Here is a 19,335-nt window from a genome sequence, read left to right as displayed (position 1 = left end):
CAGTTTGTGGTGTGCTGTACGGGCTGCCATGCTTGGGCATACTGAGGTGAGTTAGACAGTGGAAGCCAAATTTTGATCAAGGGGACAGAAGTAACAGTAGTCTAATAGCTTAGACAGTTCAAGTCCTGTACTACTTAAATGATGGAACATTGATAAGTTTCCCTTTTTTAGCTGGAACCAATCTGTTTTGGACTTGAGTCAATATTTTGGTTAAGCATGTTTGAATTGAATTGATGCTCTTGGGGATGATGATTTTCGGTTTTGAGAGCCTTTGGCCTAGCTGGGTGTATTGGGGCTTTTTGGTGGTTTTTTTTTTGTGTTTTGTTGAGGAATAAATCTTTCATTGTATGTACAGGGAATAAAAAGGTAGCTATTTAGTGTTTTACTCTATAATTTTGAACTTGTCTAAATACAACAACAGGAAGCTTTATTGGATGCTTTATTTCAGTATGTGAATGGCATAATTCAGGTGTTTAGTGCTGAACAGAATAATTTCTAATGAAATGCTTCAAAAAAGATAAAAACCTTTGAGCTTCAGTAATGTCTAATTACCAAAACCAGAAGCTGTTAAGACAACTGGTTCTGGTTTCTTGTTTCAAGACTGCTTCTATTTCCTTCCACAGCCAGGTTGTTTAATGTAGCTTTGCTCTCTGTGAAGTCAAACTTGTTGGGTTCTGTGTTTCACAGTTAAGTTAGTTTTGTGGGAGCACCCTGATCAGACTGGGTTATGAATAGCATAATTCAGTATTGAGATGTGTCTGCAGCAGCTCTATCAACTGTGTGTCACCCCTTCTAGGAACCTAAAGGCATCTTACTATGAAAACTGTGTGCTCCAGCATTATCCTGCTTGCCTTTCATGTCTGCAGAACCTTGGCTGCTTTTCTTAAGCTTTAATATGGAAGAGCTGTTGTTCCATAGAGTATTATTTTGAGATGAAATATGCTGAAAAGACTTTCCTGGGATACAGTGTGCTCCTTGTACTTTGTGTGAGTTATGGATGCAGCCTCACCTGCTAGGGCAAGTTGCTGCTCTGAGTAAAAACGTTAACTCTTAACAATATGGCTAAATAATAATGAAACCCTGCTCCTGTAGGTGCACATGTCTGTGTAAGGGCTTGCCTGCTTCCCTTTAGACTTCAAGGAAAACAAGGTTGTCTTTCATGGGTGGGGCTTTTTACCTTGGGTTCAGTGTTCTTCCAGGGGCAACCAGGCAGTTCTTGGTCAGCTGAAAGCAGGAGCAGAACACACTTGTGTTTCTCTATAAACAAGTAAGTATAGACATACCCAAGGAAGCGAATTACAGATATGTATATATATGTACATTTTATCCTCTAAAACAGGACAGGAAATGAGACTCTATGGTTGTTCAGTGCTGCTTGATAGTCTTTAAGCACAGTCTAGGAAGCTCTTCTAGTAAAAGAAAATAGACTGAAAAGGTACAGACGCTGTGTGAAGCAGAACTTTTTTCTAGCTTCAGGCAAGAAGTAGTTTTTTAGGTGTCTGGCTGTCACCAAACTGTATTTGTAAACATGAACGTGAAGGAAGTAAGTTTCTTGCTTAAATTAATGGGGGGGTTGTTTAATTTTTTTTGTTTTTATTTCCTTCCCTTTGGTCTGTGGGGTGTGTTGTGTTTTTGTTGTTTTTTTGGTTGGTTTTTTTAAAGCCAGTTTATCTCCAGGGATACATACAACTGTACATTCAAGGGCCCTGTAATTCCCTTTGTACCACTGTCCCATCAGAGTTGTGTTGCCCTGTTGCACTGGGTGCTGTAAAAATTTAGCCTAAGACTAAACCACTTCAGGATCTCTGCAGTTAAGAAAAAATGTCTGTGGTTAGAGGCTATCTTCTAGTGCATCTGAACAATGAACTTGTACTTCTTGCAGTATTACTTCAAAAAGAGACATCTGCTGTAAAAGCCTACATTTATTTTATCTTAGCTCTGAAATTCTTATTTGAGAGCTTGTAGGCAAGATCTAAATCAAATAAAACTTGTCTCCAGTTCTCACCTAGTTTAATATTTTGAGTGTTAGCTTTTTCTCATTGTGTAACTAGAATATTAAATACCGGCTCTAGAGGAATGTTTGACTCTTCTTCAGTAGTTTATTGTTTAATATTTTGTTTGATAAACACCACATTTTACAAAATAGTGTAGATTTCGGGAGGGAAAAGTGTTCAAGGTGAAAGCTCAATGGTGTCTTGCTAGTTATGCAATATCTAAGATATTGTGTGTGGTACTCTGCAAAGAAGGTGAAAAATGACAAAACAAAGGCAAAGAAACATCTAATTTATTGCAAGGTCACAATCAGGAAAAAGCTTTTATGTAAGAATCATTTGTTAGGAAAATATAGCTAAGTGAGTTAGATACCTACAAAAACCTCAGGAGTTAAAACACTGCACTTATGGTTCAGAGAGACCTATAGTATTTTCGATATGTCAGAAAATTAGGTAGTAATAAACTGCTACACTCCTGATGAGGCCAGTTTTATTCCAAGTTACATGAAACATAACAAATTATGTGAGTATATAAAATAAGAACAGTTCTATGTTCTTATGGTTCATTATGATGACTTGATGGTGTGAGCTTGTTGCCAGATAAGACATTTCATTCTGTACTTATTTGAAGCAGCTGTTAATAGAGGAGTTTTCCAAGTTGTCTGGTCATGCATTTAAATAAGGTTTTTGTTTGATTAGGTTTTTTTTTTTAGTAGCTTGATTTTAAAAAATCTTACTGCTTTCTTACTAATCTGCAAATGCATCCCTTTGTTTTCCCAGGAAACAGTTCCCATGCTATACCCAGCAGATCCTAACGGAGCACTGTAATGAAGTGTGGTTCTGTAAATTCTCCAACGACGGCACTAAATTAGCAACAGGATCTAAGGACACAACTGTTATTATATGGCAGGTTGATCCAGTAAGTGTGCAAAGTGTGAAAACATGCATGAAAACAAGTGTGACAACTTGTGTTTTCCTTCCCTCTCAGCTTTTTCCTGCTAGGATGGTATGATTCTTGTATGACAGGCTGACATGGACTGTAGCCCACTTACATCCCATTCCCTGGGATATAAAAGTCTTGTAAGTCTTGTAGCTGTAGGATATTTCATACATCTTTCCTACACGTATCTATTAGTGTATAAATAAGGAGGTTGATTGATGAATCTAAGCCTGTTTCGACTCGTAGAAGTGATTATGAAAGTATGTCCATACATGTCGTAACAGTTGAAGACTGTGAATAGGCTTGAACACACACACACATCTGAAGTTGCTAATGCTTGTGAAACACTATCAAAAATAAGATCCTTGTGGTTTTTTTAACCACACAGCTGCAGGCTGATATGTAAGGTGGAAAATGAAAGGCTTTTGCAGCTCCATCCTGGTGTTTGGTAGGATTTGAGAGCTGAGTTTAGTTTCTTCCGCTTCAGGTTAGGAAGCCGTTAATCTGAGTCCCTTTTGCTATTAAAATAATGGGAGGACTTAAAACCCTGTTCCATGTGCACAGTTGTTATGTAGCCCCAGAACTAACAGCAGGAACCATGGCTTTTTCAGGCATAAGAACTGCTGTGGTTTGTGTGTTACTGGGGCCTGTGTGGTCTGGGCCAAGAGCTGCATAGCAGCAAAGCTGACTTCTGTTATTTAGTTTGGAAATCATCTGTATGTTGTTCGTTGGTTTTGTTGGAGTTTCTTTTAACAGACAGAGTAATTTAGGTAAATTAAGGATCAAATGTTTTTTGCTGTTAATTTGTCACTTAACTGTAGATGCACATCTTCCTTTTATATTGATGGGTTTTAATACCACACATCTTGATTAGCACATCTTAAAGTGAATTGTTAGCTAATACCTACTTAGTAAAACCAGATAAATGTTTTGTGAGTGTTCAGGTTAACCCTTTTGACCAAGGGTTGCTAAAGAATAAAAATCTCTAAAAAAAAGTGGGAAAGCAGTTTGGTAGAGTTTTATTGGTTTGTCTCTTTTTTTTGGATGCTTTAAAAAAAATTGCAACCCTTTAAAGCAGGTGGATACTTAAATAGCATTAGGCCACATCAAGTGATTGATTTTTGTATTTGCCAGAACATGCTTCTCATGTTTCCTGTAGAGTTGACAATGTCTTTTGACCCGTAAATTTAATTTGATTTTCAAGGCTTTAGGTATACAGAATTATTCTAATCTGTTTGCATAAACTACGTGGAAACATCAATCCAACAATGTCTGGGCAAGTGATGGGAGAGCACTGTTTTAAATGAACAGTGTTTGATTTTTACACACACACTTCGTGTGTGAGAATCTTTCATTTCTCCCTGTCCAAGCTCCTCTTGGAACTGCAATGATGCTGCTGCAATGTGTTTTCCTAGTTTCGTACCTTGAATTTCTTATTTCTTTTCTAAGACCCAGCTACATGTCTAGACTGTCTTAACCTATGCTTCTGTTGTCATCTTCGTGGGCTAATTTCAAAGTTCTAATGCAGACTCAGCAGCATTAAATAGTGTCTTGAGTTGACTAGGTTTGTGTGGGATGCATTATTTGACTGTCAGGAAGTGTGGCAGAAGCTCTGTGGAGCACAAAGGATAAGCACACTCTGTGCATCACCTTGTCTAACAGGCATCTTCTTTGTTAAGAGTTCTCCTTTAACTGGCTCCTTACAAAAATCCCTTCTGCATTTTCTGAAAACCATTGACAGGTTTTTGGCATTTCAGCCAAGGAGCTCAGCTACTGCAGACTTGAGTTGATGCCTGAATAGTTGCTTGTCATACACAACAAAAATTTGGAAAGCTATATGTAAAGCACAGAAGTGCTGAGATTTCTTTCGGTGGTGGGTGGGAGGCAGGTTGACTACATTTGGGGATGTTTGCCTGAAATACCACTGACTGCTGTTTTAGAGCATGGTATAGCAGCTTTATGGTATTTGGAGGGAAGTATTAGAGCAGTATGGAAGATAGTAACAGCCACAGAGTTCTATCATTAGAAGAGGAATATCTTATGTATCTTGTTTCTCATGAGTTTCAAATATGCTGAAGTGACAGGCTGCTTTAATCCTGTTGTAAAAAGAAATGTATCTGTTCCAGACAAGCTCCAGGATGTGAGATGATGTCAGACATGACTCAGTTTTCTTGAAAATGACTTTAGCTACAGACACAGCAGTGTCTAATGCAGTCCAGGAATAATGATTAGAATGGAAAAGGGGTCTTGAGGAGATCCGTTGGTTTGCCCTTCTTTCTCTGCACTCTGAAGATTATTCTTAGCTCACTTTCTTTTGAGGAATTTACTTTTTCTAGCCAGCAGAACCCCCAGGGCTGCAGGCTGGCCAAGAGTCACCAAAGCTCTCACAGCTGATCCCAGGAAACAATCCGTCATGTCACTCTTCCTCTGGTCTTTCTCTTTAGAATCAAGAAGTGCTCTGTTGTTTAATACTGGGGGAAAAAAAAAAGAAGAAAGAGAGAAGGGACAGTTAGAGAAATCAAGCTATATATTAGTCACTCTTTTTGAAAAGAAGTTGGAGATATAAGCATCTGCTATGCATGGAAAAAACTGAGGGTGGGTGGAGGGAGCACAACTTGATTGCCCTTTCCAAGAGGCTTCAAAATAATTATTGTCAGTGTTTTAACAAGCTCTGATCTACTTGTGTATATGTATGCTGTTACCAAGAGTCAGTGCTAATGCTGTACTGAAGCATGTTTCTGTATTTAGGAAGCCAGTGTGTGGTTGTTTCACAGTATCTAGCTGTACCATTTATTTTTGTAAGCTGCTTGAAAGTCAAGTTCCTCTGACGAGGCAGCAGTAAAACAGTTGTAATATAGAGATGATACAAGATGCTGCATGTGCCAAGTATGCTTCATTCACTAAATCTGGCAGAAAACAGCTTGCTGTAGGCAACACTTCTGAAATAAGAACACCTCTCAAGGAAGTTTTTAAAAATATCTTTCTGTAATCTCCTTCCTTGAGCAGCACACACAAGATACACAAGTTTATAAAAATACTGGCACTTCAAGGTTTTTCCTTGTCAGCATCTGTGAAGGTTTTGGTTCTCTGTTTAACCATAACAGGCTTCCAACACGTCTTTACTTTTAAGGAAGTAACTTAATTCTGTAAAATACAGATAATAATAGTATTTTCGTATTCCAGTAGATGTAGAAAGACTTGACACCGCAGAAGTCTTCTGTACTAAAGCAAGTGTAATGTAATGCAAAACTTTGTACACAGTGGTATTTCATGAGTTTTATGTTCAGAATCATGGAAGATTAGAACAAAAATACCTATGAGTGTTCTTGTTTTGAAGGTTGAAACTTAGGAGCTTTTATTTTCTGGCTCTGTAAACTGGCAGACCTGTCATGCTGTGGATGGACACTGTGGAAATGTGGTGGGAGTTCATTTGCATTGTCTCAAGAGCACCTCTCTTGTTGCAGGACACTCACCAGCTAAAACTGCTTAAGACGTTAGAAGGTCACGCATATGGGGTCTCCTACATTGCCTGGAGTCCAGATGACAACTACCTTGTTGCCTGTGGCCCAGATGATTGTTCTGAGCTTTGGCTCTGGAATGTACAAGTAAGTGGTGGCTAAGAGTGAAAAATAAAACTTTGTGGTCAGCCTGCTGCTTTTGTTTCAATATCTGAATACTTCCGGTGTGAAAGAAGTAATTGCTGCGAACTTGTGCCAAGGTGGGAGTGTAAAGAAGAGATGCTGATCTCGCTGCCCTCCTCTCAGCTTGAAAAAAATAATTATGGCAGCCTTTAAATTCTCTTTGCACTTTGGACAGAACTGAAATTGGAGTTCAAGTCTAAGTGTCTGGGATTGTGCAGCAATTCAGATGTATGTGTTTACTGATCATTTCTGAGAAGGGATGGCATAAATGCACAGGACCTCAGAGAGCTCTTGAAGAGAAGGGGACAGCAAATGAATCAAGAGAAGCAGAGGACAGAATTATCAAAGGGAAGCAGTTGCTCATTGATGATTTTAACAAATAGCAAAAGTAAAAGATGAAAACTATTTTACTTCATGTAACCCTCCCAGTCATGTTAGTGAAGGATCCGCAGAGGCTTAAATTTTTGATTTCAGAACTTAATCTTTCTGTCAGGCACTAGGGCATTTTGCCATTTCCTTCATGAACTTGAAAATCACTTTCTGCTGTTGAATTTTATGGCCACTTGAGTTGATACAAAAGCTTCCCTTGCCTCGGTTGAGAGCTGTATAGACTTCCTTGTGCTGCCTTGGACTCTGAACTAATTTAGTTTCCTAAAACAAAAACATTGCCTTTCTTCACCCTTGGAACACTTTTCTTCTGTTTAATTAACTAAATTGGCTCAGTGAAGAGCACTACTGACAATGCCACTCACTGGTGTTCTGTCTTGTGAAACGGTGGCTTTATATGCTGGGATGAAAGCTAAATTTTGGCATGGAGAACTTCAGTTCAAGGAGGAAAACATTCTAATGACTGATATTCCTAACTTCTTACTAAAATGTATTTTGTCACTTCTTCTAGTCTTTTCCTGCCTCCTTTATTTCAGTGTTTTGGGTTTTTTTCATTGATAGTGCTTGTCACTTTCTTGGCGTGTTCATATAACTTCTTTTCATTTCACTCTTTACTCAAAATCTTTCAGTTGTCTGACACAGCAGCTATTCCATCTCTCTTGATTTGAGAGACAAAAGAAATTATCCCAAATCAAGTCCAGGTTCACTGGAGATGCTAAAGTAGTTCTGCCTTTTTATTGCATTATTCTTAAATATGTTGCTTTTTAATAAACGTGTTGAAATATATACACTTCCAAACACTATTCACATCAGATAAAATTACCAGTGCGTTTTTGGGAAAGGGTTCTGGTATAAGGCCTTGCTGCCTTTGTTTATTTTCCAGACTGGGGAGCTGAGGACAAAGATGAGCCAGTCTCATGAAGACAGTTTAACAAGTGTTGCCTGGAATCCTGATGGGAAGCGTTTTGTAACAGGAGGGCAGCGTGGACAGTTCTATCAGTGTGTAAGTTCTCTGCATCTGCCTTATTGTAAGCAAAGCAAGAAATAAAAGTTTGGTCGATGCTTTTTCAGGTGTTTTGTGTGTGTGTACACTAAAGCTTCTTATCCTTTGTGATTCAAAGAAGCAATACATTAATGCAAATATTTCAGCAGCACTTCTGTATGTTGCAGTTTGAAGGGTTTGAGCATCTTTGGTCTGCCTCAAGGAGGATTTGTGGTCTGGAATTTTTTTCTTGGCTGCTCCAGAAAATACGCTAATAAAAAGCAGTACATTTGTCCACAAGTGGTTTTATTCCACAGAGTTTTGACTACATCTTTATTAGTTTTTGCATGCTGCCTTTGCTTAGTGAAAACAGGAATTTGAAACCCTCATTACTTGACTGGCATTGGTTTGGGTTGGTGGTCCACAGTCTCACCATATTCTTGATTATTTTTTCAACTGGTTCCTGGAATAATAATGTAGTATGCAAGCCTCACTGTGAAGGTCATATCAGTGATGGGGTGCAGATGGCACGTGTCACACACAAGAAAGTAAGTGACAGAAGGGTTTCTCTCCTCTCCAGGGCAGATTCCTACAAAAGCCCTCAGTTAAGACAACCAACTCCTAATTCATTAAGCCCTCTCCTGTAGAGGGTAAGATAGCTTTCTGTAGCAATTGTCTGAATAGGAAGTGAGGAATATTTCTATTTGTGTCACAGCTCCTCAGAAACTTGAGACTAATGGTTCAATGTTTGTTGTTTTTTTTTCCTTCTGCTCAGGATTTAGATGGTAATCTCCTTGACTCCTGGGAAGGGGTGAGAGTACAATGCCTTTGGTGCTTGAGTGATGGGAAAACTGTTCTAGCCTCAGACACGCACCAGCGAATTCGGGGTTATAACTTTGAGGATCTCACAGACAGGAACATGTAACTACCTCTTTTTTTGGTTCTGAATTCCTGCTTCTTAGTGTTGGAAGAAAATTGAGGAGGATTTGGGGGACAGGATGGGAAATCACTTAGTGCTCTCAATATTAAAAGAAGACAAGAATAACATGGGACAAGAATTAGTGAGCAAGTTTCAGCAAGCAGCATTAGATCAAGTATTAGAAATAACTCCCTAAGAACTGGAGTAGGTTTCTGCTGGATGTTTTGGCATTTCTATCATCACAAGTGCTTGTTATGGGGTCCTCCCAATTCCTGTGTTCTTTTAGTAGATTCTGCCTTGAATTTAGGAGTTCAAGTTGAGGTCTGAAGTCCCTTTTAGTCTTGGTATTTGGCATAAGTATAAGGAACTATTGCAGACCTGGCTTGTACTGATGTATAGAGTCATACCTAATTTCAAATTCAGAACTGTTTTTCCCTGATCATACTGCAGAGACAGCACATGCCTTTTGTTTTGGTGTTGCATTATTATCTGGTTTTCTTGACACTTGTGTCTTATCATTTCAGAGTACAAGAGGATCACCCTATTATGTCGTTTACTATTTCAAAAAATGGCCGTTTAGCTTTGTTAAATGTAGCAACTCAGGTGAGTTGGGGATGTTGGAAGGAAATGGAAATAAATCTGCTTGCAACTGCTACCTGTTTCTAAATATTTAGATGAGAGTTGGAATGTTAGATATTAACTAGTTGTATATTGTGTGATATGAAGGCCTTAATATTCCGAAATACAGCATGGAATTCTCTGACAAGAAGGCAATCTTATTCTTGAGACCTGATTTTTTTTTTCTTTTTTGACTGATTTATAGTGAAGAGTTTTATATTGTGAAATATCTACTATTAAATGTTATTATCTGGCTGTTGCACTGGGGAGCCAGGTACAGCAAGAACTGTGGCAGGTTAACATGCCTGGGGGCATGAGAATTAGATTTTATTTATCTATTTCTGCTTTTGAAACCTTGGGTAAGAATAAGAGTTTTCAGAGAGGAAGGGACCAAAGGCTGAAAGTTTAGTTTAGTAATTTGATACATCTTTAGTCTTTTCACCTCCTCACAGTACTGAGGTTGGCTCTGAAGTTACTGTACTTTCATGTGTATTTTTTTTCATTGTTCAGAAGAATGCTGTTAATAACGTTCGATGATAAAATAACATTCTTTGTATTTCTTATTTCCAGGGAGTTCACTTATGGGACTTACAAGACAGAGTTTTAGTGAGAAAGTATCAAGGTGTTACACAAGGATTTTACACAATTCACTCGTGTTTTGGAGGTCATAATGAAGATTTCATTGCGAGTGGCAGTGAAGGTAACACCATTCTCCTTTGTGCAGAAAACTGGAACACGGTGTCCTTCCTATACGTTCATTTTATAGATGACAGTTGCTAACAACAACATGATAAAAAGAAGCCAACTGGTTCATGAAATAAATTTGAGGCGTGCTGAGATTGTGGCATACTTCAAGAAGTAATTGTGGGCTGGCAGAAAGCATCTTCTGAGAGGATGGCAGAGGTAGAACGCATTAATGACTCTTTTGTGTTCCTCCTCTAAAGCAAAAGCATCTGCACAGTTTTAATTAGAAGTGGGTGGGGTGTTCTTGAGGATTTTTCTTTTTGTGGTATGATATTTAGACTTCTGGTTTGAATAAAAAGTACTTCTGGGGAATAACAGCTTCATTTGCCTGTTGAAGATACAGGTGTGGTGAGGTTATTTTAATTTCAGTAGAATCATTTTAATTACAGACAGGAGTCTCAAATTAAGCAGTTGTTGACGTACTCTGGTAGGGTTTCTTGGTGATTAAAGGCTTTGTGGTATGTTTTTATTCAGCTGTCTGTGGCAAGAGTAGAAATTTGTTAAAAGCTTATGTGTTAAATTGGTTCAGTTCTGTCACTGGTGTAGTGCCATCACCTGCCGTGGAGGTCACTTAAAATTCAAGCTTATGCAGGGCTAAGAATTGCGCTTGTAATATGTAAACAGATTACTGTGAGTACTGTGTAACTCACAGATCTTAGGAAACAAAGTTGGCCAAGGCATTTCCTACTATCCTGTTTTTGGAAAATACAAAATATGTCTAAAATAAAACCAAGTTTCACCCTCTGACTATATCCAGTGGAATATAAATGAAGGACAGCACCTCCAGTCCTCCAATTCAGTGTGAACCTCTTTTCATGGTTGGACAAGATTCTTGGTTTGAGTCCTGAGTGCCTGAAAGTTCAGGATTTGTTTAGCCATAACTATGTGTAGGTGTAGATACTGTAGTGTACCAGTCCTTTTTCCTCCCCAGTTTGTTGACTTTATTGTCTTCATTGTTTAAAAACCACTGTAGTTAAAACTGATGGTTCCTTAGATTTTAACTGTCTGAAGCTGGTGCCTCTTTGCAAATGTGGCTACTGAGAAAGACTGTTTCCTAAAACAAGCAAACAAAAATAACAGGTCACATTGTCATAGCCTGTTTTAGAAAGTAATTGATACACATTGTCATAACCTCTTAAAACATGTTGTCAGCTAGGTAGGGGTTTTCCTGACAGTGGCATCCATAGGAAGAAAATGGAGGTCTGTCTCAAAGGGGAATTGACTGCTGCCTTGTAGCTATCTTGTTTATTCCAAACCAAAGTACTGCTTTGTGTTTAGGCTTTGGTTCTCTGACAGAGCAGAGGCTTGTGTGTCCAGTGTGTGAATTGTGTTGTTTGGTGAATGGCATGGATGTGTAGTCCCCTTGAAATCCTAAGTGGAATATAAGCACAGCCTGAACATTTTCATCAACACAGCCACATGTGAAGGCGGTACCCTCACATGGGCTGGTTCAGCTCAAGACAAGGGAGTTACCACATGGTTCCATGGGGGTTTTCTAGCAGGGAGGTCAGAGAGCAAATTTGTTTTATAAGGGGCTGGGAGGAGGAATAGAGGAAGGCCTTCAGAGTGATGTCTATGTCAAATATAGACATCGATTTCAAATATATCAAAATACTTTCATTTGATGTGCTGGACCCTAATACTAGGCTTTTTTGTAATACTAGCAATACATACTTGTCCAGTTTCTGTTGCTCTGTTTGGAATATTCCAGACATTCCTGGAGAGGTAAACCCACAGATTTGTTGCAGGCTGCTGGTCTACAGCTGGGACACCACCACCCACCACCCCCCAATTTATTCTTGAATATGGTTGGTTGTAAAGAATGACTCTTCTCTAAACATTGCAGTAGAGTGTCTAACGAGTTCACTATTCTATTCCTAGCATGTTGCTAGAAGTAATTAAAAGCTTCCCATCACAAAATAGGATCTAGAGGGTTTATTTGCATCTACTTTAATATGTACAAATAGGTATCTTTAAATATCACACAATAATTAGTTTTAAAAGACTGTAATAGCTCACAATTTGAGCCATTAAGCTTTGCCCTCCCTCATTTGCTCTGTTTGCACTTTCACTGGAGTGTTACAGCTTTTTAGTATTAAGATGTTTTTTATAAAGTATAGAGCTGTGATCTTATCTGGTACTCATCAAAAGGAGGTGGTTATAATTATTCTTAATACTCACAACTTCATAATGCATTTGGTAACCTGCAAATACAATTATTTGAGGGGGGAAAAAGTCTGAAGTCTTCCTTTTGAATAAGATTACAACTCCATACCTGTAACTAAAGAGTAGCTTGGTTTCTCTCTTTAGCCATGTATTGTCTTATTTGCATTGCAGTCAAATGCTTTTCTTCAAACACCAAGTGTGGTAGACTTGCAGGTGTCAAAAAAGAATGTGTCTCTTAATGGAAGAGCTTTGCCAATGTTCTTTTGATCACTTGTAAAAGGAAAGCTTTGTTAGTGCTGTTGCACACTCGAGACTCAGGTTTTTGACATGGGTTTTAATGAGAGCTGCTGTGGAAGTGCTGTTGGCCCCACACATGGGTGTGTGCAGAGCAGTGCTGCTCATGCTGCTTTTCACTGGTTTTTGTTCAGATCACAAAGTGTACATCTGGCACAAGCGCAGCGAGCTGCCCATCGCGGAGCTGACGGGGCACACGCGCACGGTGAACTGCGTGAGCTGGAACCCGCAGATCCCGGCCATGATGGCCAGCGCCTCCGACGACGGCACCGTTAGGATATGGGGACCAGCGCCTTTTGTAGACAGCCAGGATATTGAAGGTAAAAAATGTGTCTTACTAAAAAATGAGTCACTGCTTTGTTTTGTTTTCTCAAGTGTCTGACTGTTGAATTTTATCTGAGTTACTCACTTTGTGGAATAAAAAAGAAAACTGATATTTCCAACATTACTCTGACATGGCCCTGTAGAAAACTGTGGTGTCACTTAGGATTGTATTAACTTATTTATGCAGACTCCTTAAAAATCTTGCCTTCAATGCTTGAGGTTTAGTAACGTATGATGTTATTAAAATTTAAACAGTGTATTCTAACCACACTGTAAATTAAGTAATGGTATTGTAATGCTTACAAAAGGAATCTCCAAAGTCTAGAGAGAGTTTTCCCCAGGAAAATCTATAAAAACTGAATCTTTACTAACTGTCAGTAATCATACGTGTCATGGGGAGGGAAAGACAATGCTCAGGTTTTGGCTGCCCAAATGCACACAGGTGTTCCCAGCCCTTCTTGCTTCCCCCAGGATTGTTAAGGAGATGACTGCTGGGGAGTTGTTGTACCGTTTATATGCTTCTGTCATTACGTATTCAACCTTGCAGTAAGAATTTACAGGAGACATTAAAATGGTGTATAGCATATCCTGTTGCCCACAGGACCTTATGGATGTGACTTCAAGGGGAGCCTGGGCAAAGTAATCAAAGAGAAATCCATTAAGTGCTGGTAGATAAGTAAACACTTCTAGTTCAGAATGTCCCGAAGGTAAAAACGGCTGAAAGTTGGAAGGGTATTAGGAGAAAGAATTACCTCTTCTCCCTGCTCCAGTGCTTTGATACATCTGCTTCTAGTCTTGGACTAGGTGGACCAGCCTGGCTAATCTGTTTGTAACACCTGGAATGCACCCATAAGGAGTCAGAGCCTGTCCTCCAGTTGGTACTCATGGCTTTGTGGTTTGGTTTTCTCTAGTGAGCTGCTTGCTCACTCTTTCTTAGTTCCTCCAGAAAATGAACGAGTAAGTGCCATCAAAACCAAACCAACAGCAAATGGATTTCTCACAGCAGTGCTTTTGCAAGAGGTGTAGGTGCATGGAATAATACCTAACCACTTAGGAATCCTAAATGGGTGACAAGACAGCTCTGTAATTAGCACACTCCCCTAGAACTTGTATGTAAATGTGTGTTACGTCTTTTTGGACCAGATGCTTTTTGAGTACCCACACTTAACATGCTAAATTAATTTCTAGATTTATATGAACAATTTTATCTAAAATAAATAATTTTAAGCATGGAATTTAGCTACTGTATAAGATCCATTAACTAGTGCATGTTCAGTTAAAATTTATGTAACTACACTGTATTAATTACCTTATGATAGAAATATGAACTGTTGCTAAGATCTTCAAGCTGTGATTTCTTTCTCTCTATGTTTTTGTCTTTGCTCAGAGGAATGCAGTAGCATGGATAGTTGATGGCGAATTTGGAGCAGACGACTTCAGTTTAACTTAATTAGTCGTATTTTAAATGGCTTGGGATTTGGTGCAAACAAACATGATTGATAGCTGGACAGACATGCTCGTCATGAAAAAGAACCATTTCTGAAGCCCGGTTGGGGCCAAACATTTACCACCTTTGCTTCATAGTAACCAGTCGAGATGAAGCACGTCCTTAGAACTTTGTTGGACACCGTGTTGAAATTACCCCCCCATCGGTTGTGAAGAACTGTGCTACATTCAGGCTAACCATTGAACTCAGTATATATATTTTTCCCTCCTGCCTTTTTGTCTGGCAGGCTACTGTTCTTGTTGCTCTTCTGTGTAATGAAGTTTAAATGCTTGTTTGGAACACTTTATTTAACAGTTTAGAAGGCTTGATAGAAAGAGTGCTTTAGTCTGAAGAGTATACATTGGATAGGAAAGTATTTCCTTCTCTTGTTTCTCAAGTCTCTCTCCGCCTTACTTAGCTTGAGATCTTTGCAGCTTGGTTCATGGATTCTAGCCTTGCCCGTTGCGCAGTATATCTATCAATTGAGAGGATAAACCAATGAACTATGTCAAAAGCACTCTCAGTATCACATTTGACAAAAAGTTTTGTACTTTTCACATAGCTCGTTGCCCTGCAAAGGGGTTAACAGCACAATTTTTTAAAAATAAATTATTTATAGGATTAAAATGACTTCATTTGTATACATTTGGAATTAAAACAATGCAAGAAGTGTCGTGAAACATGGTATCACTGATGCTTTTCTGGAGTGTCCTGAGACCCAATCAAAAGCAGTGGCTGGAAGGAGATTTATATAGGCAGTAAAGCTTGTTTCAGATGGAGGGATTCACTGTCCATCTTAACAGATAAACTGTATTAGTTAGGAAAAAAAAGTATTCGGACTGCACCACCAGTCTAAGAGTTTAAACAAGAAGAGGTCTTTTTGGTTTTCTTAATTATATAAATATATGCAACAATGCTGGTGTAAAAGGTAGACTACACTTCGAGGGAAGAATGTGTTGAAAGAGTCCTTTCTTCACAAAGTCAACACTTTGTATAAGTAATTTACATACAAATCATAATTAAACACTTGTATTATGATGGAAATTTTTTCTTTATTTTATAAACAAGGGTGGACAGATTTTGTTGTTGAGAATATACTTTTAAGTTTGCAGATTTAAATGCCTCTCCCAGACCTTGTTGTGTGCTGGTGCTGTGGACATCTTGACACACCTAGGAATAGTTCCACTAATGTCCCGTGTTAAGAAAAAACAAAGACATTTATAATTTAAATATTTATTCTTTTTGACATAAACAGATGGCCTGGCATCTCTGGGCTTCTGCACTACACACAAATCCATTACGGGATGGCACTGGATTCCCTTTAGCCACCGTGGGTGGAAAGATAGTGTTGGTACTGCTGCAAAGTAAAGAAGGAGCAGGGAAGGGCATGCCACCAGCAGTCATGTGAGCAGAAGTGTGGACTTCATCCTTTCATGAGATAATGATCTAGTGTCCTTATTAGTCATGTGTGGAAGAAGGGTGGGGGAAGGTTTGCTGGAATTCCTGGGAAGAGAAGTGTAGCCACTTTGATGAATGGGAGTGTGGTGTTTCCCAGAAAAACAAAGGTTAGCAGGTTAGATTTTTTTTTTTCCTTTTAGATTCCAGCCATCAGGTGGTGTGTGTTTGTCTTGCCTTGTGTGCAAACATAAGCATGAGCTAAGATTCTGATACTGTGGTTGAGACCAGCCCCGAATCTGACATACGAGTCTTCTAATACCTCCAAAACCAGGTAGGAACTTAATGTTCAGCCTTAAAACTAAGGTGAATGCTTTGGTGGCAATTACTGTTTCACAGCACTGGGAATACATGTGTAAACTTAGATTATAAATCAGTTCCTTCTTTAATCAGTTCTGGAGGAAGCTCTTTATTTCTCTTCTTAGTTCAGACAGTCAGGCCTCTGGCCTTAATGTTGCAGGAAAAGAGACAAGTTCTTGTGGTCAAATTTTGAGTAAGCTAAACCTTGGGGTTTAAGGAAAAATTAATTGCCTAAATTGTAAACAGTAAATTGTAAAAGTGTTTTACATGTTCAAAACATGGTATAATTCATAAGCAATGCCAGTGTGTGAATCTTTGGAAGTTACTCTAGTATTGTCTTATCCTGGAACTTAGGTTTTCAAACCAAACATTGTTTAGGGAGAGAGTAAGGAGAATAATGGTTTTGATGTCTCTTAATGCCTCATACAATGGTCTGTCACTATGTACTCCTGGAAATAAAGTGGGAACTTTAGGCAGGTGGTGAAGGCTGGATCAAATCTCAAGTGCAGATTTAAAGTCTCAGATGCACTTCAGCAGGCATTTTTCATGTGGTGGCCATAACTAACCAGAGTGAGAGTCCTTCCCTGGTACAGCTGTGGGGGGTGTATGGGCTGATGCCTGCTTTCCCCAGCAGTGCAATTAGGAATGTAAAGCTAGGACCTCTGCCAAAACACTGCCCCTCTCTTCTGGACTTGGTTTGTCCCTCTGAAGGACACTTGAGCTATTTAGAAGCTGAGTTAGGGAGAAGCACGTGTTGGATCTCTCTCCCTTAGAGTCCTGGTGCAGCCATGCCACTTAAAGGCAAGCTCCAAGCAGGTGGCACCGCTTCCAGAGTGTCTCAGAGACAGCCTGTGTGCGTCTCATGGGCGATGAGCAGGCAGGACAGAAAGGTGAGATTAATCTTCATTTTGCCACACTACCTGGTCCCGCAGCAATTGCCACTAGAGATGTAGCAATGACTACCATTCCAACCTGGAGATGAAAGAGCAACCTAAACTATTGCCAACACATTGCATATTGACACTATGTGGATTGAAAAGTACCAATACTTTTTGTGCACAGACAATAAAATGAGACTGGGGTGGGGTGGGGGGATAAAACCCAAATAAGTTTGCTCATTTGCAACACGTTGATTTCCATGTGCTTAAAAATGTTCGTAGTCTGGCGTGTTAGGCTGGAACAAGTACACACCCACAATAAATTACTGTATTTCTAGTCAGCAGGCCCATGGTTTTAGAGAGGAAAATACTGTAAGTGTGTACTCATTTTGTAACTTTCTCCGGACACCTGTAAAATAATTCACAGTAGCCCCAGGCTACTGTCAAGGCAGATCTTAAAAAAATGCTGAAGCATCTTATTATATGAATGTTCTTTAGCTGTTCAGGTAAGTAATTTTCAAGGCACAATGGAACACAAAAGGGAAAATGGTAGCTCTGTTCATGTTTTGGAGGGGAGGGAAGTGGGGGAAATGACACTTTTGTTTTTAAATTCCCTCTGTCTTTTCTAAAGTTCTCCAACTTTAAAGTTAACTTCTCTTTATGATTGGAGCAAAGATGCAAGCTAGAAATCTACCCAGATCTTGCCAGTTACTTCTCAACTTGGCTTCAACCAGGTAATGTTTAATAAAACTCCGTCTGCTTTTGGGAGTTGGTGTCTAGTTGTGTATTTTTACACTGCTAAGTGATGCTCCCACCCAAAATCAGTTGTAAAGGCTTCCTTAGCAGGAGGCCAGGACTTGTACAATTAGCTGTAGCTTGAGGGGATATGTTATAGATCCAAATGGGGAGGGAGGTAGAGAAAAAAGAATGGACATAAAAAGCAGGATTTACTGACCAACAAACAAACTACTGTAACTCAAGGGGGAGGAGGAAAAATGCACTTTCAATAGTTTGTCCATATTTTTAGCTACACAGTACGCTTGTATCTAATTTCTTTTTGAGACAACTATTAAGAGGAACACCCATCCCATAAATGGCTAGTCCTCCTTTTGCCCTCCTCCTGTCTTTTCCACGTTGGCTTGAGTCCATTTTCAGCTGCCATACTTGATTTTTGAAAACTGCTACTTTTAACGATGTCTAGAAAGCAAAATCATTAACTATGACACTTTTTTTAAACAGGGTGGACTTATTTGAAGTGTGCAGTGTTGAACTACTGCTGCAGTAGCTGCCTCTAGTTGAAATAAACTCTGTAGCCAAGTTTTCTGTCTATTCTCCAGATAATCTGGATTCAGTAAAACATCTGTGAGAGTGTTCCTCCCATCCGGTGTGAGTGTGTGTGTGCATGTGTTCCATGAACAGACAGAGAACCAAATGTTCTAGGTACTTGTCATGTTTTATTACATACTTTAAGTCGTGTGTATGTGAAGTGTCCTTTGACCAGAAGGTTTTGGTTAATATCAGTATATTTTTATAAATTTGAAATTCATTGTGCCCCATCTTTTTTCATGAACATTTTTCATTCTTAGGGTATATGTGCTAGATTTGAAACTTAACATTTTTAGGCACAGATGGAAAAAGTTTATTGGCTCCTTGAAAACATATGGGACAAAATGGATCCTCAAAGCATGTATGTACTTACAAACCAAGCTGTAGAGATCAAGAAAAGAACTTTGTTGTTGATCTCAAGATTTCTAAATTGTCAAGATTTATATGGAGTTGTGGTGGAACTAGTTAACACTTAGAGCTTTTGGTATGTAATGACTATTTGCTATGGACTGATATTAAATGTTTCAAAGGATTGCGTTCTTAAACTTTCTGGATTTTTGTTACTCTCCTCGGATATTATTAAGTAGTTAAAAATTTCTTTGCTATATTACATTAAAAACATAAGAACTTTGGGTCTCGTATTTATTTTCACTTGTTTTACTAATTATTTACAGAACACCGTTTTAACTTTTTTATTTTATAAATGTGTAGTATTTTAAACATATCTTTAAAAATTGTTCAATTGGAACTACATTAACTTCAGATTTGTTTTTATTAGGATTTTTAAAAAAAATACACTTTTTCCATGTTGGTGCACAGCACTTAACAGAAATGTTTGTATTCCCTTTCTTTCAATTCAATAAACAATAAATAACTGGAATGAA

At 38.8% G+C, this 19,335-nt stretch overlaps 1 protein-coding gene across 1 annotated transcript in view; it reads left to right on the top strand.

The window, feature by feature from the left end:
* WDR26 (WD repeat domain 26) overlaps positions 1-19,335 on the top strand; it is a 31,946-nt gene extending 12,611 nt beyond the window's left edge. Inside the window, exons 7-14 of the mRNA XM_042051886.1 lie at positions 2,772-2,910; positions 6,396-6,536; positions 7,843-7,962; positions 8,717-8,862; positions 9,385-9,463; positions 10,049-10,178; positions 12,817-13,002; positions 14,394-19,335. Coding sequence (XP_041907820.1) covers positions 2,772-2,910; positions 6,396-6,536; positions 7,843-7,962; positions 8,717-8,862; positions 9,385-9,463; positions 10,049-10,178; positions 12,817-13,002; positions 14,394-14,419 — 967 coding nt within the window. The 3' untranslated portion in view covers positions 14,420-19,335. The remainder of the gene's footprint in view (positions 1-2,771; positions 2,911-6,395; positions 6,537-7,842; positions 7,963-8,716; positions 8,863-9,384; positions 9,464-10,048; positions 10,179-12,816; positions 13,003-14,393) is intronic.

The sequence above is a fragment of the Corvus kubaryi genome, unplaced genomic scaffold (assembly GCF_017639235.1).
Source record: "Corvus kubaryi isolate FWS band 111438036 unplaced genomic scaffold, C.kubaryi_AGA036_p1.0 76, whole genome shotgun sequence".
Classification (NCBI taxonomy): domain Eukaryota; kingdom Metazoa; phylum Chordata; class Aves; order Passeriformes; family Corvidae; genus Corvus; species Corvus kubaryi.
This window is presented reverse-complemented; position numbering and strand designations above follow the sequence as displayed.